Below are 24277 nucleotides of genomic sequence, written 5' to 3'. Positions count from 1 at the left end.
CCCTCCGGCCTCAGCCCGTCACCTTCCCTCCCCACCTCCACCCTGGTGCACCCCACAGGCCGGGTTACTCCAGGTGCGACTCCCAAGAGGACCAGCAGGTAAGGGAAGGAGGAGGAAAGAGGATGAAAGAGATCGAGAGTCTCAGTTCCGAGCATCACCCCCTCACGCCCGCTGTCTGGGCCTAGCGTCTCCCAACGAGTCCCTTCAGCTTTACTTCTCACCCTCGACGGAGCAGAAGGGCCTTGCCAGGCCCGTCTGGCCCCTCCGGAGAAGCAAGAGAGGGCGCCACTCCTGAGAGATTGAGCGCAAAGAATCTGATTAAACGGTTCAGCAGACCCCGACCCCAGGCCCTGCTGAGCCCCAGCGTCTCCGGCTCCTCCTGCTCCGGCACTAGGCGCCGCGGGCCTGGCCCGGCCCTTCCACGTGCCAGCGGACCCGCCCCCGCTTGGCCCCAATTGCCCCTCTCAGTTCCCGGCCTTTGAGCAGAGGGAGCGCAGGTTAGCACGTTCCAAGCGCCCCCTGCCGCCTCCCCGGAGCCTCGGAGGCGGCCTCAACGCAGACCCCCGCCCGGCTGGGCCGGCCCCTGTGAATGGCCCGGCGGGCGGAGCAGCACAAGAGGGCACCGCCCTCGGCCCGCCCGCCGAGGAGGGGACGCGAGCTGGAGGTTGAGCCCGAAGCGCCTGCACGGGGCCCGCCGCACTCTGCACTCGGCCGCCCGGGCGGCGGGGACGGGACGGGTGCCGGCGCGGGCTCTGCCGGCCGGGAGCCGAGTCCGGGCCCGAGCCCGAGCCGCACCGGGAGGCCAGAGGACTGTGGGCGGAGATGGCGGCCGCGTCGGCCGCGACTGTGGCGGAAGGGATGGAGCCGCGGGCGCTGCAGTACGAGCAGACCCTGGTAAGTGAAGCCGAGCGGAACCCTCAGGAGTGCACTCCGGTACCGCTGCTCTGGGTTCTCCTTGGAAGCGCGAGGCCCGGGGGCCTACCCTAAGCCCGCCCCAGAAGTGAGCTGGGGAAACTGAGGCTCGAGGGCCTGAGAGGCTGGAGAGCTAAGGGGGGGGGGGGGGGGGAGGGGGCTGCAGAGGGCAAGGACATCAGGTGCTTGTCCCAGGTGTCCTTCTCTTTACCACCCCCACATACACACGTTTTCTCTGCTCCTCCTGGACTGAAGTCTCAGCACCCCACTATCCCTCCCCAGCACCACTCACACCCTTGAACTTTTTCTCTCTACCCTCCTATCTCCACCATCCAAGACATTCCCTCTATCCCCACTAAGTGTGTGGCACTGTACTAGAATTAGAAACAAGACTGTGTGGAAAGATGGCTCAGACCCAAACCTAGCCCCCAGCCCTTACCCCTGGGGGACTGGCAACCCAGCATTGGCAAGAAGCCCTCAGGGGATTCTCTGGGGGGAAAGAGCTTTTCCTGTACACCGCCCCCCCACTCTTGGTACAGGAGCTTTAGGGAGGATGGGTCAAGCGAGAATGGGTGTGGGTATTGGGACCTTTGTCCATGCTGACTGGGTATCCAGCCCCCACCCACTTCAGGGGTGTCCCTTGACCTCATTAAAAGCAGGGGTCCTGGGGCTGTGAGCTGACTCATGGCTACCATTACAACTTAGCATTTGAGAAGCCTTTTGCCCCTTCTTGTGTCACTAGGCGGAGGACCCAAACTCTAGGGAAGGGAGTGGGCCCGTGGCTCCTTTTTACCAGCTTGGGTTGGAATTTGCTCTGGAAGGAGGCTGGGAGGGAGCCTCTCCAGGAGGAGGGGTCCTGGGTTGTAGCTGGGGCTGGGAGGTGCCCTGTTATAAGAGAGAGACTGGATGAAACAGGATGACAGGGAGAGGTGGCAGGGGCGGGGGTGGAGCCAGGGGAGAGGGGCAAGCCTTCGCATTGTGGGGGAGGTGTCTGTCAATCTGTCCTGGCTGAGAATGGGGCTTTGGTCAAAGAAGCCAGGCACCTGACCTCTGAAATGGTGTCTATCTGTTGCACCAGCCACATCTCCACCTCCTTTGCCTGGTCTCTATCTCTGGAACGAATCCTCAGGGTCATGCTGTCTCCTGAACACTCTCTGCTCCAGCCTCTCCCCCTTCTCCTTCTAATCCCTTTGTCTTTCTCACACACACTCACCTCCCCCTCCTACACTGTGTCTGCCTCTTTGTACTCTACTTTCTTTCTCTCTTTTCCTCCTTCCTTCTTCCCCTCTCTTCTCCTTTCTCTTCTCTGCCTTTCCCCTGGCTTCTCTTTTTCCCTTTCCCTCTCCTCCCTTTCCTCATTCTCTATCACTCTCTTGCTCTGTCTCTATCTTTCCCTCCCTCCCCCCCACCACCAACCCCAGCCCCAACAGGAGCCCTTTGTGTCCCGAAGCTCTGCGGGTGGCAGCCGGAATCTACTCCTCCCCACCCCCCAACACACGCCCAGCTTGGCAGGTCTAGCTGAGGCTCAGCGACTCTCACTCTCCCGTCCCAGCACCCCAACATCCCCAGTCACAGCCCAGCCATCAGCTTCTGCCGGCCCCAACCCACCACTGGACTCAGGGCAGCTCCAGAGTGGGACTGAAGCCACCAGCATTCTCCACCCACCCAGAGACTTTCTACTCCCAGCTGGACTGGCAGGCTGGGGGGGGGGGGGGGGGGGTTAGGGGTGGAGAATGGGGACAAGGGGATTACGGTGGATGGGAAGGGTGCAGCTGAGTTGGTCACAGGCTAGAGGCCAAGCAGGAACGTGATAAGGATTGAGGCCCCGCCTGCTCTTAGGCCCAACTCAGCTGCCCCCAGCTCCATGAGGCCCTCATTGTTACCCTTCCGTCCTTGACCATCCCTTATTCTCTGACCTTCCTTCCTCCCACTTTCAGACTGCCTTAGGTTTTTCCATCTTTTCCTCCTCTGGGGCCTTCCCTCCCACTCCTCCTCCTCCATGCTCCCTGGGCAGGCCTGTGAGAAGAGGACGATTATTCTGCCACCCCCAGTGCTGTGCCCTGTACCTTGGCTGTCCCCATTACTCTGGCCAGGACAGCCCCCACAGTCTGTAATGTGCATTGTTTCCACACCCCAAGCCAAAGTGGAAACTGTGGGTTCAAGAAGGGGCATATAATATAGAGTCTGGGAGAAGGGGAATTGATGCAGGGGTCCCCACTCAGCGCACATCTGCTAATGTCCCCATATTCCCTGTTCCTCAGATGTATGGCCGGTATACTCAGGACCTTGGGGCCTTTGCCAAAGAGGAAGCTGCTCGGATTCGCCTGGGAGGGCCCGAGACCTGGAGGGGTCCACCTTCCCCTCGGGCTCCCCCAGAGCTCCTGGAATATGGACAGAGCCGTTGCGCCCGATGCCGCAGTGAGACCTGGGTTGGGGCAGGAGACCTGGCTGTGCTGTGCTGTGCTGTGCTGTGCTGTGCTGTGCTGTGCTAAGGGGGACAGAGGCCATTAGAGCTACCCATTGGGAGGTTGAGGGTTGGGGGGCAGAGGTGGGAATACTTTGGTGCTAGCCTCCCCACCTCCCCGCTCCATTCTTCCCTTCCCTGCTCCCAGTCTGTTCCGTACGCTGCCATAAGTTCCTAGTGTCCAGGGTTGGTGAAGACTGGATCTTCCTGGTCCTGCTGGGGCTCCTCATGGCTCTGGTCAGCTGGGCCATGGACTATGCCATCGCTGCCTGTCTGCAGGGTAAGGACAAGGGCTGGCAAGGGGAAGGCTGGGAAGAACCAACCTGCTCTCTCCATGCCACACTTGTCCAAGCATCTTGGCTACTTGGCCACTGACCACTTTCCCCAGCCAGCCTGACTGCCTCCTCTTCAGGCATAATGACTGCCACTCCCATAGGCCACAACTTCTTGCCTCCCTTCTCGAACTGCCCCTCTTCCCTGTTGTGATCTTTGTCCCAATGAATGCCCTGTAAGGCCGCCTCCCTACCCCTCTTGCCCAGGCTGTCTGTGATGGATCGATTCTCCCTGGGACAGCTTGTCATATCAGTGTGTCCCAGTGGCTAGGTGGGGACTGGGTGTGTGCATCTAGGGTCCAGCAGCTCATCTCCCCACAGCTCAACAGTGGATGTCCCGAGGCTTGAACACCAGCCTCTTGCTCCAGTACCTGGCCTGGGTCACCTACCCCATCGTTCTCATCACTTTCTCAGCTGGATTCACACAGATCCTGGCTCCTCAGGCTGTCGGTACAGTAAGAAAGAAGGGGAGGGCAGTGATGGGACCTCCTGAAACGGGCACATCAAATGATTCTCCTGGGACCATAACTTCTCCAGGGTCTGGCATCCCTGAGATGAAGACCATCTTGCGAGGAGTGGTGCTGAAGGAATACCTCACCCTGAAGACCTTTGTAGCTAAGGTCATTGGACTGACCTGTGCCCTGGGCAGCGGGATGCCCCTTGGCAAAGAGGTAACTCCAGATTGGGGATAGAAGGAGTCTGACCCAGTGGGGGAAGAAGATAGGCCAAGGTCAAGGTGTGCTCCTTCCCCACTCACCATTTGCTCCCACACCCCCAGGGCCCTTTTGTGCATATCGCCAGCATGTGTGCTGCCCTGCTCAGCAAGTTCCTCTCCCTCTTTGGGGGCATCTATGAGGTAAGGGAGACCCTGGGGGAAAGCAGAGGGGGAGGGGAGGCTGCTGAGGCCATGCTGACACCCATTTCCACCACTCTTGCCAGAATGAATCCCGGAACACAGAGATGCTGGCTGCTGCCTGTGCCGTGGGAGTAGGCTGCTGCTTTGCAGCACCTATTGGAGGTAGGCGGTCAGTCCAGCCCCTCAGCCCTGCCCCTGGCCTCACCTCCTTTGCCCCTCTCATCTGGGTCTGAGTCCTCAGGCAGGGCCCAGGCCTCATGTGGCACTCTGCTTTGCCCCCTCACAGGCGTCCTATTCAGCATTGAGGTCACCTCCACCTTCTTCGCTGTGCGGAACTACTGGCGAGGCTTCTTTGCTGCCACCTTCAGTGCCTTCATCTTCCGGGTCCTGGCGGTCTGGAACCGTGATGAAGGTGGGGGAGACCTGGGGGACGAGAGGAACCCCTGAGATGGCTCAGGTGAGGGCCCTCAACACTACACCTGCCTCCCTTTGCTACTCTGCTTTCCTTTCAGAGACAATTACGGCTCTCTTCAAAACCCGATTCCGGCTTGACTTCCCCTTTGACCTCCAGGAGCTGCCGGCCTTTGCTGTCATTGGGTGAGGGGAGCTCAGGGAGCTGGGGTGCATCGGAGAGGAGGCGGTAGAAGAGGGAAGACCCCCTTTCACCCTGGTACTTCTCCCCTCTCTAGTATTGCTAGTGGCTTTGGGGGAGCGCTCTTTGTCTACCTGAACCGGAAGATTGTCCAGGTGATGCGGAAGCAGAAAACCATCAACCGCTTCCTCATGAAGAAGTGAGTTGGACCTGGGCTCCTCTCTGAGTTGTGCGATGGTCACAGTAGGGTGAGAGGGCCACCCTACTGTGGCAAAGAGTAGCCCAGTTAAAGATAGCACTTCATTGAGAAAATCAGCCAATGGTGTTTTCCGGAACGATTGAACATTTTGGCTTTTATATGAATTACCTCAAAATTGGCACTTTTGAATTTTTAGTCAAGGCACTTCACATCAAAGATTAAGACTTCCATGGGGCACCTGGCTAGCTCAGTCGGGAGAGCATGTGACTCTTGATCTTGGGGTTGTAAGTTTGAGCCCCACACTGAGTGTAGGGAGTATTTAAAAATAAAATTTAAAGGGGCACCTGGGTGGCTCAGTCGGTTAAGAATCCTACTTCAGCTCAGGTCACGAACTCATGGTTCTTGAGTTCGAGCCCCGCATCAGATGAGCTCAAGCCCCACTCCAGGCTCCACACTCTCTCTCCCTCTCTCTCTCTCTCTCTCTCTGCCCCTCACTTACTTGTGCTCTGTCTCTTAAAAATAAACAAACAGATAAGTAAATATTTAAATATATATATATTTTTTCTTTTTTTTTTTTTGAAAAGACTAAGGCTTCCGGGACACCTGGGTGGCTCAGTCAGTTAAGCGTCTGATTTCGGCTCAGGTCATGATCTCACAGCTCGTGAATTTGACCCTCACATTGGACTCTGTGCTGACAACTCAGAGCCTGGAGCCTGCTTCAGATTCTGTGTCTCCATCTCTCTCTGCCCTTTCCAGTCACACTCTCAAAAAAAATAAACATTAAACAACAACAACAACAACAACAAAAACCCTAAGGCTTCCTTAGGCCCTTGGCCTGGACAGATGGCACTGCTCCCTGGAGAGTGTTTGAGCCTTAGTTTCTCCCCCCCCCCCCCCCAACCCCGTTGAAGCACAGAAATGGGTGAGATTTTTTAATCTCCAGAGCTTAACTCTCTCATTTGTGAACTTGAGGATTGGGAGCGGGAAGGCCCGAGACGGGACTTTTGGGACTGATGTCTTTCAGAGAAAGGGCAGCCCACTAAACCTGTTCCCTCTGGCACCTTTGGTCAACTTCATGAGTGACCGTAGCTTTTCCCAACATTGACCTTCACTCTAAGTCACCAGAGAGAAACAAAGCCATAAACTTCTCCATACTGTCACACAGTGTGCCCTTTGGCTGGGCTTCTGAGAGCATAGAGAGGAGTCACAGCTCAGAAGTGTCCAAGAGAGGGCTGGAATGGGTTGGATTTCTGCTACCTACTTGGGGAATTGAGGGCCAACAGAAAGGCATTTGGGCTTATAATAACCCCAGACAGCCATCACCCTTGGGTCCATCATATCACGAACAGCAAAAGGGACCTTCTCTCAGAACTGTGTGCTTTTATGTAAGCACAAGGCTCTGCTGCGACCTCAGCCCTGAGGTATGTGAGGGCACCCAGACTGTTACCAGTCTGTAGTAGGTACACCACCCATGTTTGATGCTGTGAAACCTATATCTCTAGGCGCCTGCTCTTCCCAGCTCTGGTGACCCTGCTCATCTCCACTCTGACCTTCCCCCCTGGGTTTGGACAGTTCATGGCCGGACAGGTAACTCCAGGCAGAACAGACACTTGTGCTTTCCCTTGGGATATATCCCCTCTAAAGCCAACAGTCTCTGCCCTCCTTTGGGCCCCTTCCCTTCATCCTGGCTGTTCCCCAGCCTGAGGCACCGTGTTCACCTACAGCTCTCACAGAAAGAGACTCTGGTCACCCTGTTTGACAACCGGACGTGGGTCCGCCAGGGCCTGGTAGAGGAGCTAGAGCCACCAGGAACCTCACAGGCCTGGAGCCCACCACGTGCCAACGTCTTCCTCACCCTGGTCATCTTCATTCTCATGAAGGTAGGGCTCTTACATGTGTAGAGCTAATGCCAACCTGGGCTTCCTAGGTGCCAGACATTGTTCTAAGCACTTTCCATATAGTCATTCAAGTCTCACAACACTATGAGAAAGGTACTATCAGTAGCCCTTTTTTTAAGATGGGAAGTCAAGGCACAAAGAGGTTACATAATTGTCCCAGAGCTAGACCGCAGAGTAAGATTTGAACCCAAGCCATCTGGTTCTGGAGTCTTCCTTTCTTTGATCCTGGGGGATTCTGGGATAGCTGGGAGCTTGTGCCTGATTGATAAGGAAGGTAGACGCCCCAGGGTGAAGCTGGGGGCTGCCTGGGGCCTGGCAGTGCCTCTACCTGTTTGAACCACCTCCTGCCTGCAGTTCTGGATGTCTGCACTGGCCACCACCATCCCAGTGCCCTGTGGGGCCTTCATGCCAGTCTTTGTCATTGGTGAGTCTTCAGCTGCCTATTCTCCTAGCCTCAACCTTCCCACCCACTCGCCGTCCCCTCTCTGCCTGGGAGTGGGTTTTGGTCCAGCCTCAGCCCCAACCCCACCCCCTGACTGTCCCCTGTACTGAATGACCCACTGGCCCCTCCCCCACCTTCTGACCCTCTCTCTTCCTAGTGCCCCCACCCTCCCCCTCCACTACCTGTTTCTCTTCCCACCCCCCTCCCTGAAGGAGCAGCATTTGGGCGTCTGGTGGGCGAAAGCATGGCTGCCTGGTTTCCAGATGGGATTCACACTGACGGCAGCACCTACCGGATTGTGCCTGGTGGCTATGCAGTGGTGGGTAAGTGCTCCAGGTCCCCATCTGTCTCCCAAGACCCCTGGCCACAGGGTCTGAGGTTCTGGTGCCCCCTGCTGGCAGGAACCCGGCTTCGCTCAGATGCAGAAGCCAGTCCCCGGTAGTGTACTGGGTGGCCTGGCAGGTCCCCGGTAGTGTACTGGGCAACCTGAAAGGCCCCCAGAGGACCATCCCTGGATGGGGAGGGTCATCTGGGACCTGAGCACCCTGAGGTGACTGAAGATGGCTACCTCCAGGGGCAGCTGCACTGGCAGGAGCAGTGACACACACAGTGTCCACGGCTGTGATCGTGTTCGAGCTCACAGGCCAGATTGCCCACATCCTACCCGTCATGATTGCCGTCATCCTGGCCAACGCCGTTGCCCAGAGCCTACAGCCCTCACTTTATGACAGCATCATCCGGATCAAGAAACTGCCCTATTTGCCTGAACTGGGCTGGGGCCGCCACCAGTATGGAGGGCTGGGCGACAAGGGGGGTGCGGGTGAGGGTCAGAAGGACCCCCTTAGACCCACCTCCAGCAAAGTCCTCAGACAGTGAAGCTGGGAGACCAGCCACCTTGCTCTCTCCTGGCCAGAGCTGCCCTGTCCACATCCTGGAGAAGCCGCAGCTAGCCCCACCTGATCAAATGAAGGCAGAAATACTCCTTGGCTCTTAGCCCTTGTCCCCATGGGCTCTGGGGCCTTCTTATGGCCCTGATGGTAGTGCTCTGGGATCCCTTCCCCATCATGATCACAAACTAAGTGCCTTTCTCTACCCTCAGGCAGTACCGGATGCGAGTGGAGGACATCATGGTGCGGGATGTTCCCCACGTGGCCCTCAGCTGCACCTTCCGGGACCTTCGATTAGCACTGCACAGGACCAAGGGCCGCATGTTGGCCCTAGTGGAATCCCCTGGTGAGACCAGGAGGGATCCCTGGTGCTAGGGGCATCTCCCAGGGTTGCTGCTCAGGAAGAGGGAGGGAACAGGAGCTCAGAACCAGTCTCCTTGGTTGGGCCAGCATTTGCCAGCCAGGCGTTCCCTCTGGTGCATGGTCTGTGTCCAAGACCCCACTCTGGGTGTGAAAGAAGGCCGGGGGTGAGTAGGAGGGCCTCACCCCCAGCTCCTGAGTCCTCCCACCTGCTCTACCCAGAGTCCATGATCCTCCTGGGCTCCATTGAGCGCTCACAGGTGGTGGCATTGCTGGGGGCGCAGCTGAGCCCAGCCCGCAGACGGCAGTACATGCAGGAGCATCGAAATGCCCAGACCTCTCCACCGTCCGATCAGGAGAGTCCCCCTAGCCCTGAGACCTCCGTCCGCTTCCAGGTGAGCAGGGGAACCCCACAACCGCACAATCTTCCCAGATGTCACGTAGACTGGGAGGGCAATACAGAAGTGATCTGGGGCCATAGCCTCACCAGCCCCTTCCTGCCTCTGCAGGTGAACACAGAGGACTCGGGTTTCCCTGCAGCCCGGGGGGAGACTCACAAGCCCCTGAAGCCTGCTCTCAAGAGGGGGCCCAGCAACACCATGAACCTCGGGGAGAGTCCCACAGGTGGGCCTCTCTCCCACTGGCAGAGCCAGAGTACGGCCCCTGAGATCCAGTGGGAGCCCTACCCAACCTTTTTGCTTGAGCACATCCCAGCTAAGAGGCTGCCCAGATGGGCCAGGGGTAGAACCAGGACACCTCTCCTCTTGCCCTCCTCACCTCTCCTGGTCCTCGCCCTCAAAGATGACATTGCCCCCGGGGCCTTGTGTTTGGGAACACAGGGAACATGGAGCAGGCAGGCATCGCCCTCAGGAGCCTCTTCTGTGGCAGTCCACCCCCCGAGGCTGCTTCAGAGGTGAGTAGTCAGAGTCTCTGTCTCTTTCTTTCCAGCTCTCTCTCTGACACTGAGACCACCCCTCCATTAACCCTACAGAGCCTGCCTCCATTGTCCCTGCTCTTCTGCCCTCCTAGATGTCAGCTCTGTCCCTGCTGTGTGCTCTTCCTCTCAGCTCCACCACTTAACCCTCACCTCCCTCCCTGTAACATCAACTCCTCTTCTCTCTGGCTCTAACAAAGTTGGAGAAGTCCGAATCATGTGACAAGCGCAAGCTGAAGCGGGTCCGAATCTCCCTGGCGGTAAGTGTTCACTTTCTTCCTGCAGCTCAGGAGCACTGGACAGGGAGGGCTGTGGGCTAGCGGGATAAGCCTCCCCAAGCCGGGGGGTACACCCACATCCCCCCAGCCACTAGCTGCCAACCTCTGTCCCTCTCTCCTAGAGTGACTCAGACTTGGAAGGCGAGATGACCCCTGAGGAGGTAAGGTGTGACTGGACTCTGGACCCTGTTTCTTCCTGGGAGTGTTCAGTCATCATCTTGGCTGCTGTCCCCATGGGAGGGACCATTGGGTGGGAAAAGGGGGAGCCAGCTTTCAGGAAGGTGAGAGCAGCTATTGGCACCTTCCCCCTAATCCTCTGTCTCATCCTCTCAGATTCTGGAGTGGGAGGAACAGCAACTAGATGAACCTGTCAACTTCAGCGACTGCAAAATTGACCCTGCCCCCTTCCAGCTGGTGGAGCGGACCTCTTTGCACAAGGTAGGGTCAGTCGCCAGGGGCTGCCCTGAGCTCTCAGGAGCACAGGGTGGGGATCTAGGTCCTCCCACAGTTTGGACTCAGGCAGGTGGGGGGAAACAGGGTAGCAGAGGGTGGGCTCTGTGCTGTGTTTCAAACATATTGCCTTAAAGGATGGGAGGCCGGAGTCAGGGCCCCTTAGCCTGTTCCTGCCTACCGCAGGCATCATTTTTCCTCTGCTCAGCCTTGCCCCCGGGGAACTCTGGGCCAAAGCAGCAACAAAGACAGGGTTTGAGCTGGGTGGAAGCCAGAGGGCCAGGCCAGGGTCAGAGCCAGGCAGGAGACTGCCAGCACCCAACAAGGCTGATACACCCACAACTGAAAAAAAAATGGGTGAGAAACAGGCAGGATAAGAAACTCTAATAAACAAGCTAGCAAATATCCAAGTAGGGGTGGGGACACTGCAGAGAAGAGATAAACAAAGATGAGAAACGCCCAGTGGGGGGCTTGGAATGTCAGACCCCAGAAAGTCTGACTTAATAATGTAAGCCAAAGGAAAACTGGTAGGTACACAGGAAGATAGCTCAGTAGAAGGGCAAAATGGCCTACAGACAAGGGGAGAAAACTTGAGTGCAGACAGGTTGGTGGAGGGTGAGGCTGACACTCAAGGAGGGCTGGGGCTCTCTGTGGAGGACTTTCTCGGGGCCTCCCCAGCATGGACAGTGGCCTCATTGGGCATCTTCAGGCTTCTAAGCAAAGGCAGGAAGTGCAGGCACACCCAGCAGGGTGCTGGGGTAGAAACCGAGCCGAGCATTTTAGCCAAATTGTTGACAGATTTAAACGTGCAAGCCTCCAGGGCATGGGGATGCAGGCAGTGGAGGCATACTCCCAAGGTCTGCAGCTCCAGCAGCTAGCCGAGGTGCAAGCTGAGCCTGAGAGCCCAGACAAGCAGGGGCTGGGCCAGGAAGGACAGGGCACAAAGAAAGAGAAAAGCAAAAGGTAATTTAAAAAAAAAAAAAAAAAAAAAGCAAACGGTAATAACGGAACTTAAAAGCCTTTGGGTAAAGACATCACATCAAAGTGACTGGGGAACTACAGTACAGTTGCAAGAAAAATATATATAGACCTGAGAATACACTGAGTTTTTATTTAAAGCCTTTCTTCCTAAGAACTCTAAAGCTTTTCTATCGTGTTGCCATTTTTTATAGTGTCCACTATGTGCCAGCCACTTGCTAAGCTCTACACACGTTTAATTTAATCCTCACAACTGGACTGTAAAATGGATACTGTGATATTCCAGTTTTTATAGATGAGGACATTGAAATTCAGAGAAGTTAAGCAAGTTGCCTAAGGTCACACAGCTAGTAAGCAGCGCAATCAGACTGGAATCCAAGATGGTTTGACCCAAAAGCCTGGGGATTTAACGATTTTAATACATGGGGAGACTGAGGCAGTGAAGAGGTCACTTGCCTGAGTCAGTACAGCAGAGCCAGGCCCAGAGCCCAGATTCCCTGGCCACAATCCCAGGATTCTTTCAGAAGGCCACGCTGTCCCTCTCCCTGTCAATTCACTGTTCCCAAGCCCAAGATGTACAGGCCCTCCAATGGGCTCCCTGGTGTCTAATTAAATTAAAATGAAAAAGAACAAAGTAGGTGTTTGTTACAAACTTAAAAATCAGAGGAAGAGAAGAAGCCTTTGAGAAACCGACTAACAAAAGTACAAAGAACTGGAAGTGATAAGAACATAAAAGATGAGAATTCAAAATAGCCTTGTAGGCCTGAAGAATCAATTAGTAGTAGCCCAGTCAAGTTCAGGAGGGGAACATTCACGGGGAGAGGGAATCCACTGGAGACTATTTAGGGACCTATGAGACTAGAGCTTGCCAGCCATACCAGCTACTTGCCACATTCATTCTGAAGCCACCTGCAGACAAGCAGGGGCAGGGAAGGCTAGGATGCCAAAGCTAAGCCAGCCCGGCTTTACCTAAATCCTCAGCCTGCCATGTGTTAGCTAGCTGTGTAGCCTTGGCAAATTTCTTAGCCTCTCTGTGCTTCGCTTTCCTTATCTGTAGAATGGGGCTCAGAGTACCTACATCATAGGTTTTTCTTTGGATAAAGGACTTGATATGGGATACTTAGAACAGTGCCTGGCCATAGTAAGAGTTCAATATATGTGAGGAATGACTTCTACTACTGCTTATACTAAGAGGCAGACAGCGGGGGACTTGAGGGAAGGGTTGAAGTGTCCAAGAAATTGGTGTTTTCAGAAGAAGATGAGTGATTATGTGAGGCTGGAAGCTAGAGTGTCTAGCAGAATCTGAGACCAGCTGGGATGGCCTTAGGCAGAGTCTTGTGGGCTATTCTGGGGAGTATGGGCTCTAACTCAAGTTTGAGAAGGCTCATAGGATGGCAGAGCCATGCTGAAGGGAAGGGAGACCAAAAGCAGAACCCATGAGGATGTTGTGGCCTGGTCCTGGTAAGGATAGTGAGGGAATCAGCATGGCCAAGATGTTCAGGAAGCAGATCGGCAAGGCTTGGTGACTGCCTGGGACCAGTGGTTTGCAAACCTAAAAGGCATAGAGTCCACCAGAAGCTCATTCTAATTAAGATTGTGGAGAAAAAGAAAATCCAGGGGAACAATTTAATAGGATCCTTGGGAGAAGATAGAGGGATTATTAAACCATAAGAAGACAAAGCTAGTGGATTATTAAAACAGAAAATCTGATAATATAGGTTTCCCTTTGAAGTCAGATGAGGAAACTAAAAGGTAACATGTAGCATGTAGGATTCAAGTTAGATATGAGGAAGAACTTGGTAACCCCAACAAGTTATGACAAAGGTATTGAAGGAACGTAGAGAAGCTTATTCTAAAACTGAACTTCTAACTGCTTTATAAGTACTGTCATGCCTTAAATGGAGAGTTAGGAAAGCTCTGGAAGCCCTCTAATGATTTAGCAACTGTATAAGAAAATATTTTTGAAGCTTTCAGATGGCTATAATGAGTTCTGAGTAACTAGTATTCAAAAAGCTGGGTTATTAATGCCCATTTTGATTCAAACATTAAGCCAAGAGACTTTACAAGTAAACTGAAAACACTGCGATAAGTGATAGGCCAAAAATTCCAGGAACTGCTGTGTCAGTAGTGTTTTTCAAGACATCTGGCCCAAGAAAATCTACTTAGAACACAAGGAGAACTGGTTGACAATTCCTGAGCCCTTGGTGATTCCATTTGAAAGTTGGGGGGAGAGTCCAAAGCCAGAAAGACATGGGAGTTTGTGGTTGACTGTTGTTTCCCTGGACTTCAAGCTACATCTCAACAGCACCTGGGATGCTACTTGGGCCCCAGAAAAGGCAAACTGTATGCGAGACGTAGAGTGCTTCAGGCCATGATTGAAATGTCAGAGCCACGGTAAAGGACATTTTAACTGCCAGCCTGCTGGAGGCAAATGGGAAGCATGTGTCAGCTACTGAAGTGGGGTGAGAGGCACAAAATTCAGGGCCAGTACCCCTAAAGGATATGGAACCTCCCTGCCAGATACCTCTGTGACTGATTGGACATCTGCACAGGAGCAGGGCTGTAGAGGAATAAAAACTGTCCTTCTATAGAGGGATGAAAACTCCTGGAGCTGCAAAGTCACTTCACCACTGAGCCTCATACTGCCTCTCCTGTAGAATGGGTATCTCAGAACAGTACTGAAGTTACTAATTTCAGAAAGATCTCGCTCAGTGCATGGCCAATCATTACATGTCACATTTGAACAGTTGTTCTGTCCTCCATCATCCTCTTTCTAACATGGGATGAAGAATCCTTCCTCTGTTTCTCCACCAAATAAGCAACCTAAAGATTCCCTCTATTAAGTTTCTGAGGCCTGGCTGCAGAAATGTCCTCATTATTCTTTTCCCTCTGGTGGCCCTCCCTTCCCCACCCCCCATCTATGTATGGCACCACTCCTATTCCCCACCCCGGCCTTGTCCTGGGGCCCTCTGGCCTGTAGATGGTGTACATGATGTCCAGTGTATTTTCTCCCCACCCTGCAGACTCACACCATCTTCTCACTACTGGGAGTGGACCATGCTTATGTCACCAGTATTGGCCGACTCATTGGGATCGTCACCCTAAAGGAGGTGAGATGATAATGGCCATCAAACCATTTCTGCTTCCAAACAGGCATGCAGGCTTGTTTGTGTCCAGTTCACCTGGGGTAAGTGTTGGGGTGGAGTCTGAGCAGGGAGCTCAGAGTCCACACATCTGACCCTCTACCCTTTCTAGCTCCGGAAGGCTATCGAGGGCTCTGTCACAGCACAGGGCGTCAAAGTCCGGCCGCCCCTGGCCAGCTTCCGTGACAGTGCCACCAGCAGCAGTGACACAGAGACCACAGAGGTGCATGCACTCTGGGGGCCCCGCTCCCATCATGGCCTCCCCCGGGAGGGGAGCCCTTCTGACAGCGATGACAAGTGCCAATGAACCCCCTCAGTGGGTGGCCTAGGATGGCAGTGGCTGTGGCTATTGGTCTAGACCGTGAAGCTCTCCTGTCCCGTCTGCCTTGGGAAAGGAGGCGCCTGCACTAAAGGCTGGAGCCCTAGCCTCCCTTCCAGTCCTGGGGTGCCAAGCTCCTCCTGGTTCATCCTACCTGGAATCTGACCCAGTGCCCACCTGTAGCAAGTATTCCATGGGCAGGAAGATCAGCATCCCCCTGGCAGGACAGGGGTGGAGTCACTTGACCCCTGCTCCCCCTTTGAGGGGGAAACGGGTAGAACTAAGATGGGTTTATACTGGAACCTCCAATGACCAGATGTATATAGAGATTTACAAAGATTTTTATATTAATTTAATAAAACAAATTCTTAAATAGAACAAAATAAACACCTAATGAGCCACTTATATATAGAATGCCTGTGCCCATCAGCTCTTGTTCTTACCTTGGGCCCTCTTACCTGCCAAAGCCTACAAGGCTCGGAATTCTGCAGCCACCCAAACCCCCCACAGCCATAAAACTCCAGAGCTCACGGTCTGTGGAACACAGGATCCACAGAGGCCTCCACTGCTTAGTTATCAACACGCTAGCTGGGGCAGAGGCCCGCAGTGCTATAGCTTTGGCCTTTCATTCAGCCAAGAAAGGCACTACCCTCCTCCCTCCCCAAGGAGAGACACTCCCACATGACTGTCACTTGTTGGCACAATTCCTGCCTGGCTCAGGCCCCCACAGACAACTGCCCAGCCACCCACGTGGCCCCCTTGTGGCCCTCTCTGGAAGAACATTGAAGTCACAGCTCCGTAGCAAGTGGAGCCATCCCTTCTCCCAACTCCACTCTGACAAGAACTCGGTGAATAGGGCAGCCAGGCAGGCTGTGAGCCGCTGGGATCCTGCCCACACATCCTACAAGGGGCCAGGAAAAGGGCAGAGGGTACATGCCTTCATCAATCCAGTGCCTCCCAGAGAATATCCGATTGAAAGAACAGACCAAAACCCCTCTTTAGGAAATAGAAGAAGATTTAGAGATGATGGAGAGGCAAAGCACAGCACGAGCCCAGCTGGGCGAGGGGCCCTTGGGGGAAACGGCTCAATCCTAGGCTCCAGGAGGGTAAGAGCCAGCCCGCCCTGGGATGGGGGAGGAGTCTGTCAAGCACTGCACATGGACTCAGAGGTGGAGAGAAGCAAAGAGAGAGGCACGGGGAAGGGGGAGAGGGGGCCGGGCTCCCTCCCGTTCCACCCCACAGGGCCCAGTCACAACCACCCCCTTAGGGGTTCACATCATCCAAGGAGGAAATGTGTATGTGGCATTTTTGATTTAAGAACATGAACATCACTGTCTGCCACAGCTGTAGCCATGCCCCAGGGGCCCCGGGCAACCCCCGGCAAACCCCAGGAGTGGGGGCAGGACATGCGCCCCCAGCCTGGCCCCTGCCTCCTCTCCAAACACTTTCATGCAAAACACACAACGGAGGAGTGAGTGCTCCCAGGAGCCCTCTAGGCTTTGGAGCTCTGCTGGAGGCCTCCAGCCCGCACTTGGGCACAGAGGCTCTGCCCCCAGCAGCAGCCAGGGGACGCATGCCACCACCAGGCATGATTTGGGTCACTGTTCCTCTGGCTCTGCCTCATCCGCGTCTAAGGACACCACCCCAGAAGAAGCTACATCAGAGGCTTGCCGCTGCCGTTCCCAGCTGCCCACTGGTGGCGGGCAGAGAGGCTGGCAGTCCTTGCAGGGGGCTGGCTCCTCCTCGGCGGGGGAAAGGCAGGACTCCATGAGGGGCGAGTTGTAGAGCGAGTCCTGGGCCTCCAATGGGCCCAGGCTACGGAAGGCACTTTCCCGGCTGGGGGGCAGTTTGGCGAGGAGCAGCTCGTCACCCAGCAGCTGGGAGGCCAGGCGGGCTGGGGAGCCCAGCAACCCATCCTCCAGGCTGCACAGACTAGAGCACAGGGTCTCTGGGGACACGGTCTGCGAGCAGTCGCTCTCAGGCTCCACAGAGCCCTGGCGCATAGGCCTGGAGAATCGGTGGCCAGTGAAGAGGTCCTGGAGGTGGGGCCCCAGGGGCAGCTGCCCAGCCATATCTGCAGGGGGAGAAAAAAGAATTAAGCCCTACTAGCCCCATGTCAATTGACCAACCTGGAAGCCACATTCTCCCCACTCCACCCTTGGCACCCCTAGCTGTGGGGAGAGTGGGTAGGAGCTGGGTAACTGCGCAAGTCACTTAACCTCTTGGTGCCTCAGTTTCCTTAATGGCAAATTGGAGAGTCTAATATACCTACTTATGGGGTTGCTGAGAGAACAAAAGAATGTAGCACAAAGTAAGAAAGTAATAAATGCAGGGATACCACACATGGTTGTGCCAGTGGTCCATTGCACGAGGGGAGCCTATCCAAGGCAGTGAGTGTGGACTGAAGTTCAGCCCACCCTCTGCTCATCAAGCAGCATGCCCTAGCATGGGACCGTGCCCACCAGAGAGAGAGGTGCTTTTTTGAATTTGCACAAAGGTTCTACATGGGGTTGTGGTGGCCTCGGATAAATGTTATTATCATTACACCAAGGATCAAAAAGCAGGCCTGCAACTCAATCAAACGAGAGCATTTATGGTTTCGGGCTCCATCTTGGCCTCAGGCAACCAAATCAGTCACCTCTGGACCACAGCAGAACTCTAATGTATTGCTAGTCTGCTCGAATGTATTGCTCTTGGAGAATCTGTTAATTAGCTGGAGGGGTGGGGGCTGGTGGAGGCAATCTTCAAAGGCAAAGAAGTAGGGGTGGGGGGAGTGTTGTGAGGCATGAGCCTAGAAGCTACAGAGAAAGTCAGCCATGTGGTCTGGGGATTGGAAGATGAAAGGAGGGCTGTGCACAGCTGCACAGCCCCGCAGGGTCCCCTCTGGAAGCACTGGCCCAGAGAAAGGCCGACAGGCAGGTCTCAGATGGAATTTGAGGATGCTGAGCATGAGCCAGCACGGCCCTGTGGGCGGTCCAGGCCCAGCACGCCTTCCTGTTTGTCTGGGGCCATGGCCCTGTGAGGTGCTATGCTGCTGTGGCTCATCTGTGCCGCCACAGCTGGCCAGAAGGCTGCCCTGAGAGGGAAAGGTGAGGCACAGCAGACCCTCCCAGAGACACAGTTGCACAGAAGGTATCGGTGAGGTCTCTGGACTACGAGGCCAACGGCACAGGCAAAGAAGGCTCCGCACCTATGGGAAAGGAACTACTCCATTTCCAGGTGCTGACTGCCCCCCCATGAGCGTGGACAGCCCTCTTGCCCCTGGAAATGTCAAGGACTGCCTGGACAGGGTCTGCACCCCACCCCTTCCAAAAGCCTCTGAATCACAAGGCCTCTCATTCAGTCCCACCCCAGCTAGGGGCATGAGCATGGACTGCCCCTCACCTGAGTCAGTTCCTCCAGGGTAGTCTTCATCATAGGATTCATCAGTAGAATCCTCACCATCCACCGAAGACCACGCCCGGAGCTTGGCTTCTGCAATGGCAAACTGCTCGGCCACTCCTGTCGGGGAGGACACGGAATTCATTAGCGGAGAAGGTTCGTTAGCAGAATACATTAGAGGAAGAATTAAGACTAGGGCTCAGCTTGGAGACAGGAGAGGAAAGAGAAAGGGGTATGGAAAGACTCCAACCTCCACATCAGGTGTGAGGCAATGGGAGCATCCCTATGACAAATGTGTGGCTGACCCCTTCCTGTCCCCACCTGCTGCAAAGCGAGCCTCTTGTTCACCCTCGCTGAGGTCCGAATAGGAGGAAAAGGCTGATTCCAGGGCAGCAGGTGAGTCGCTTGGCTTGCTCCAGCCCTTCCATTCAATGAGGTGAGCCACTCGGCCCTGGGCCATAGCAGTGGGCTTGGTCACGTGGTCCTTTACCACCTGGGAAATACCTGCAGGTGGGGCAGAGGGAGGCCTGGTTAGGGCACAGGCCAGGGAGCATCTGAGAGAGGAGTGGAAGGGTGGTGGTAGTTTGGGTCCACATGTGCCTTTGGATGGGAGGAGGAAGCTGGGATTCATCTGAGAAGGGGAAGAAAAGGGAGATCCCAGCAAGAGCTTACAGGATACAGTCCCCAATGTGTACGTGCAAAAGGAAGAAGGAAGGACAGAGTGGCCAAAGGTATGGGAAGGGGGTGCGTACCATGCAGGGAAGATCTGGCCAGCGCAGCAATCTCCTGGATAGTTAGGGCTCTCCGGGACTTGGGCAGCATCGCGACTGTGTCTCCAACATTCACCTTGGGTGACAGCATCAGAGAGTCAGTGCCCCTCTGACACTCTGTAGCATCCCTACATGCCCATAACCCACCCAAGGTGTCAAGGGAATATGGGAGCTGGGAAGAGACGCCAGGGCAGCACATATGTCTCAGTGGCTGCTGAGACACATAAGAGGGAGGCTAAGAAGCCAGGACCAGCAAGCTATGTGCTCCCAAGGAGCAACAGAGATCCAGGCGGACCCAAAGGAGCAGAACTGTAGCTATCACCCCTGCCCCACCTTCTCAGCTCCCAAAAGGGAAGGAGGCAATCTGGGAAGTCAAGAACCTTTGACAAGGAAAAAGAGGAAGGGAGAAAGCTATGGCATCAAGGACTTCCTCCAGGTCCTCTCCTCTTTGACCATCTCCTCTCAATCCTCCAGCTGTTTTTACAGCCTACCAGGGCCACAGACTCAGCATGACCCAAACCAAACCCAACACCTTTTCCCACATCTGGCCCTGCTCCCCAGCTTCTTTACTCGGCATCACGCATTTGCCCATTCAGTCTGGCTCCAAGCCTCAGCATGACCGTCAACTCTCCCCTATGCTTTGCTCATCCTTTCGGCTCCCACTGCCACTGCCTTCCCTTCCTCAAGCCCTCAATACTCCGTGTCCAGATTAGCATAGTTGGAGACCCATGAGCTCCTCCAATTCCATGCTATTTTCTTAGCCTAGGATGTTGTGTAAGTGTTCCTCTCCCTCCTCCCCATGGCTGGCTAGCTCCTTCTCATCTTTTGTCTTGGCTGAAACATCATTCCCTCAGAAGGGTCTTCCTGGCCACCCAACCAGTTTCCCATCCTCCTTCTGTAACAAGTCACCATCCTCTATAAACGTACCCTGTGTGTGTAATCATGGTCCACTTTGTGTGTTTCCTTATTTGTCGCTGGTCTCCCTCACTGATCTTTAGCTCTTGAAGGAATTTGGTCTCTTTTGTCACTGCTGCACCACAGTGTTTAGCACAGTGCCTGGTACACAGTAACCTTTCTAAACACATAGGCTGAGTGAATGAGGCAAAGTATAAATGTAAACAAATAATTTTCCTGGAATGCAACTGGTCACGTGTCCCTATTTAAAATCTTTTCTGGGCTCCTCTGCTGTCCAATGAAGTCCTAGTTTCACAGCAAGGCACAGAATGAGCCCACTCTGTGAGCCCCCTGCCTCCTTCCAGGCCTTGGAATCCATGACAGATCTCCTCTGCCCAATAAAACCCCACTTTCACCTTCCCTGTCAGCAAGCATCCCTCCTGCCACCAGGCAAAGGAACCTGGCTTTCCCCTGGGCTAAGAACGCCATCCTTGCCTGACAAAATGCTCCCTACCATTTAAGGCCTGACTCAAGTGTCACCTCCTATTATATTTTCAGTCCAGTCTTCTCTCTGTCTCTTCTTAGATACTCCCCTCCCCGCCCCCACACCCACCTCAGCATTGCCCTTCCATCTCTCCTGAGGGATCTCAGGATGGCAGGGCCTGACTGATTCACCTAGGTTCCTACCTCCACCCTACACCTGGTTCAGTGCTCCTCGGCAAGCCCCGTCAAATGTTTCCCTCAATGAATGAATGAAGTTGGAAGCACATGACCCCTCCCTGGCATTGCCTAGCTCCCACCCCTCACAAGAGGGACTCCACCTCCTCCCTTGACCTCAGGCCCACCCTCTGCCCGCACCGCTCCCCCCCCTCCCCCGCGTCAGTACCTGGCTTACATGGGCCCCAGGGTGGCGCCGTTAGCTTCCGGCCAGGCCTGGGGGGAGGAGCACCTGCTGGGTGTTTCCTGGCTGGCTCTCCCTCCCTCCCCTCACTGCCCCCAGCCACCGCCATCCGTGCCCGGCGCTGCGCTGCGCGCAGCTGCGGCCCAGGCCCAGAGAAAAGGTGTGTGTCTCCCTGGCAACCCATCACCATGCAACAGGATCTCCCGGGATACGGCCTGGGATGCGCTGACGTCAGCGCCCAAGGCGCGAGCAAAGCCCGCCCGCTGGCACCACGCCGAGCAGAGCAGACCGGCGCGGGGGCGGCCTCGGGCCCCGCCGGCCGGATAGCGCCTCCGCTCGCAGGAAAAGAGAGCCAGAAGCAGGCTGTCGAGGCGGAGGTGGGGGATACAGATCCCCTTCATGTGAATGCGGCCCCCCTTCCCCCTACCAACACCAGGGGCCCAGCACCTCTGGCAAGTCCTGGCTGTCCACGGAGGAAGGGCGGGAGGATCGGCTCCAGCCTCGGAGGGTCCGAGCAGATCCCAAGGAAGATAGAGAGAGGCCCCGAGGAAGTTCGATCCACTCCACAGCCCAAGCCGGGTCCGAGGCCACTGAGGGGTGGGGGAAAGGCTGTTCACCTGGGCTCTCACTTGTGCCAAAATCCTCATTTTTATCGCGCTGCCATATCATTTTTCCTCACCCCTCTCCCTCTCCCCTTCCCAATATCAGCAACCACCTGGTGCTCTCCACAATTCTGAAAGCCCCTATCCCACATTCCTGACCTTCAGGCCCCTGGGACCACTTTGTGGCAGCCCACTGGCCCCCTTCCTCCTCTGGATACATTTTACTGTCAGAACCCTAGGGATGAAACCTACACTTTCATAAATTCTGAATCTTGGGTTTCTCGGCCTACCCATTCCTCTTGGAAAGCACACTGCAATCTTCCACCACCATCGCCATCCTCCTCCCCACCAGCACCTTGGACCCTTTACAGCCTTGCTGCCTTCCTTCTCTTGGTTCTTTCCTCTCGCCAGCATCAGCTGGTATGCAGCTCTTTACTCTTCTCTTCTGACAAACCCATGATTTTTTCTTACTTTCATCCCAGTCCCCTAAGGCTTTTTTCCTGATGCCCTGTCTGGCCCCAGCCTGGTTGTTCTTGTATCATCCTGGTTCCCACTATCTAAACCAGAGTAATTTTCCTTTTGCCACCTGAGCACCCAATTCCTCAGCTTCCCCTTACCTCCCAGGTCACATCTACAGTCCCTGGTCTCACCTCTGCGACTCGTCTGACAAGTCCATCGTCCTCCAGGCCCTTCACGCTGCCATAGAAACATTTTGCCCAGCACAGAAATCATAGGCATGCTGGCTGTGTTGATGCAGAGAACCAAAAGCCCAGAACTGCTCCAGGCTCAGCTCCCAGTTCTATTCTTATTTTGGCTCCGGATGCTGAGCCAGTCCCCTCCCCACTTGGAACCTGTGCCTAGTCACAGAAGGAGAACACTCCTGCTTCATGGCTTTGAGGAGGTGGGAGTGCCAGGGGCCCAGCAGAGCTCTCTGAAGCTCAGGGAGCTGAGGCCCATCCCCTAGACAGTGCCAATAGGCAATGTACATCACAACTGACCTTTAGCTGGAGTAGCCGTCTCTGTCCCTGAGCCTCAGCCAGCTGGTGGTCCCCAGAAATGCTACCAACCAGAAGGAAGACACAAGGTTACAGGCCATCCCTGGCCCCAGGCTGGTACCTAACCAGGGCTCTCAAAGCCAGTCCTAAGGTCAGCCAAATTCTCCCCTGACTACAGGAGGAATGACTTCCTGAACCCCAAGCCTTAGCAGGGCCAGAGGGATCAGAGCAGCCTGCTGCTTCTCAGCTTCAAAAGCCATGAGGTTAATTTAGGACTACAAATCCCAGAATTCCTCATGGGAACCAAGGAAAGTACAAATCTCAGCTAGTCTTAGCTTCAAAACATCTCAAGTACCAACCACTCTAAGACCTGTATGACTGACCACCTGCCCTGAAAGCCCAGGACCCATTCCAAAACCCAGCCTTCAACTTCATGGGAAAAAAAACAACAACAACAACAACGCTGACTGGCTTTGGGCTTGGAGAAACCCAGGACACTTAAGTTGGCTGCTGGACCTCAGATGCATAGGACTATGGCCAGGCCACAGCATGCACCACCCACCATCCATGGGAACCAAGGCCCAAGTAGCAGGGATCAGCAGTTGTAGGAAGCCCTGATGGCCTCTCTCCTGGCTCCTCTTTCTCTACACAAGGTAGGATAATGTTTTTGTTGGGAGTGGGGAAAAGGAACTAAAATAGTAGTTACGAGGTGAGAGGTGATCAGGTGCTCACAGGTGCCCCAAATGGGGCCTCAGTCTCCTTCATAAACTAGCCGACTCTGGGCGGGGGAGTACAAAAACTCCGTGCTGGGGTGCTTGACAGCCTTTGCAGGCTACCTCCTTAAGGGTATTGGGACGCAGCTAGAAGAGGCAGGTTCCCAGCAGAGAGCCACTCCCAGGACAGTGAGAGGAGAGGTGTAGGCTGGGGGGCGGCGAGTGTGTGGGCGTGGATGGCCAGTTGCCATGGACAACTTGCCCCTCCCAAGGCTGTGCACCTCCTGCCACCTTCAGCGGTGGGAATCCAGGCGGAAAGACCACGAGTCTACCCTGCAAAACCCAGAAGCAGGCAGGCCGTGGGAGCGAAGCCGAGTCGCTTTAGCCCCCTCCCCGCTCCTTTCCGCTCCCTCCTCTTAACAGGCCCGCCTCCCCGGTACAAGCTCCTCCCCCTCCCGACACCGGCCCCTTCCTCAAGGCCCCCACCCACCCGCGGCCCGCGCACCGGGCAGCCGCAGCCCGATTCTCCAACCCGTGCCCGGCCTCCGCCTCTTACCCTGACCCGCCGGACTCCGAGAGCCGATACAGCCCATGGCCGGGAACCCAGGCACGCTAGCCCGCGCTCGGGGCTCGGGCCATCGCCTTGCAGAGGGTCGGGCCGCGGCCGCCACCGGGGAGGGGAGAGCCCGAGAGAGGGGAGGGGGTGGGAGCCGAGCGTCCGCCGCCGCTCCCCGGAGAGGGAACCGGGCCGGTGACGTCAGCACGGGGGCGTGGCCACTCGCGTCACCACCCAAGGCAGGCGGGGCGAAACACGTCACAGCCACGCAGAGGCGGCCCGGGGCCGAGTCCGGAAACACCTCGTCCCCTCCTCCCAGGCCATACTGCGCAGCGACCCCGAAAGGCAAGGGTGGGAGGGAACGCTCTGGGCCCGGGCTGCCAGGTACACAGAATGAGGACGGTCAAAGTCGTTGCATCCA

The 24277-nt window shown here is 55.5% G+C and overlaps 2 protein-coding genes across 14 annotated transcripts; one reads left to right on the top strand and one right to left on the bottom strand.

The window, feature by feature from the left end:
• The first annotated feature begins 471 nt into the window (after positions 1-471).
• On the top strand, positions 472-15418 carry CLCN2 (chloride voltage-gated channel 2). Of its 7 annotated transcripts, XM_047874086.1 has the most exons (24): positions 476-894; positions 3174-3330; positions 3525-3656; positions 4030-4158; positions 4246-4379; positions 4487-4564; positions 4648-4726; positions 4851-4976; positions 5077-5161; positions 5254-5355; positions 6858-6942; positions 7080-7235; positions 7608-7677; positions 7908-8018; positions 8270-8483; positions 8795-8928; positions 9165-9337; positions 9452-9566; positions 9782-9855; positions 10077-10136; positions 10277-10315; positions 10488-10592; positions 14606-14692; positions 14838-15417. In XM_047874086.1, the coding sequence occupies exons 1-24, from the start codon at positions 823-825 to the stop codon at positions 15030-15032; spliced, it is 2712 nt and encodes a 903-aa protein (XP_047730042.1). In that variant the 5' UTR covers positions 476-822; the 3' UTR covers positions 15033-15417. The 7 variants fall into 7 exon arrangements, 4 of the variants coding, with proteins under 4 accessions (XP_047730045.1, XP_047730044.1, XP_047730043.1 ...); XM_047874088.1 differs by lacking the exon at positions 3525-3656 and having other exon boundaries at positions 475-894; positions 14838-15418; XM_047874087.1 differs by lacking the exon at positions 10077-10136 and having other exon boundaries at positions 475-894; positions 14838-15418.
• Positions 15380-24065, bottom strand: FAM131A (family with sequence similarity 131 member A). Of its 7 annotated transcripts, XM_047874098.1 has the most exons (8): positions 23857-24064; positions 23294-23633; positions 22591-22651; positions 21438-21580; positions 19178-19271; positions 18747-18929; positions 18429-18545; positions 15380-17118 (listed from the first exon to the last, which is right to left on the bottom strand). In XM_047874098.1, exons 5-8 carry the CDS (start codon positions 19245-19247, stop codon positions 16643-16645), a joined length of 846 nt encoding a protein of 281 aa, XP_047730054.1. In that variant the 5' UTR covers positions 19248-19271; positions 21438-21580; positions 22591-22651; positions 23294-23633; positions 23857-24064; the 3' UTR covers positions 15380-16642. The 7 variants fall into 7 exon arrangements, with proteins under 7 accessions (XP_047730054.1, XP_047730053.1, XP_047730051.1 ...); XM_047874097.1 differs by lacking the exon at positions 23294-23633; XM_047874095.1 differs by lacking the exons at positions 22591-22651; positions 23294-23633.
• Between the last annotated feature and the right edge of the window lie 212 nt (positions 24066-24277).

Source organism: Prionailurus viverrinus, chromosome C2, assembly GCF_022837055.1.
Source record: "Prionailurus viverrinus isolate Anna chromosome C2, UM_Priviv_1.0, whole genome shotgun sequence".
NCBI classification, from domain to species: Eukaryota; Metazoa; Chordata; class Mammalia; order Carnivora; family Felidae; genus Prionailurus; species Prionailurus viverrinus.
Note: the sequence above shows the minus strand (reverse complement) of the source record. Positions and strands in the feature narration are given on the sequence as shown.

What these genes read in the sequence shown, in the direction of transcription:
- CLCN2 (XM_047874086.1), top strand. Translation starts at nt 823, where the DNA reads ATGGCGGCCGCGTCGGCCGCGACTGTGGCGGAAGGGATGGAGCCGCGG. An exon ending in TGGTGGCTATGCAGTGGTGG is followed by an intron (nt 8,019 to 8,269) that starts GTAAGTGCTCCA and finishes GGCTACCTCCAG; the next exon opens with GGGCAGCTGCACTGGCAGGA. An exon ending in CCTCGGGGAGAGTCCCACAG is followed by an intron (nt 9,567 to 9,781) that starts GTGGGCCTCTCT and finishes TTGGGAACACAG; the next exon opens with GGAACATGGAGCAGGCAGGC.
- FAM131A (XM_047874101.1), bottom strand. Translation starts at nt 22,330, where the DNA reads ATGCCTATGATTTCTGTGCTGGGCAAAATGTTTCTATGGCAGCGTGAA. An exon ending in TTGTCAGACGAGTCGCAGAG is followed by an intron (nt 21,581 to 22,242) that starts GTGAGACCAGGG and finishes CCCACCCCTCAG; the next exon opens with TGGCCTCGGACCCGGCTTGG. An exon ending in ACAGCCAGGACTTGCCAGAG is followed by an intron (nt 19,272 to 21,437) that starts GTGCTGGGCCCC and finishes CTGTCACCCAAG; the next exon opens with GTGAATGTTGGAGACACAGT.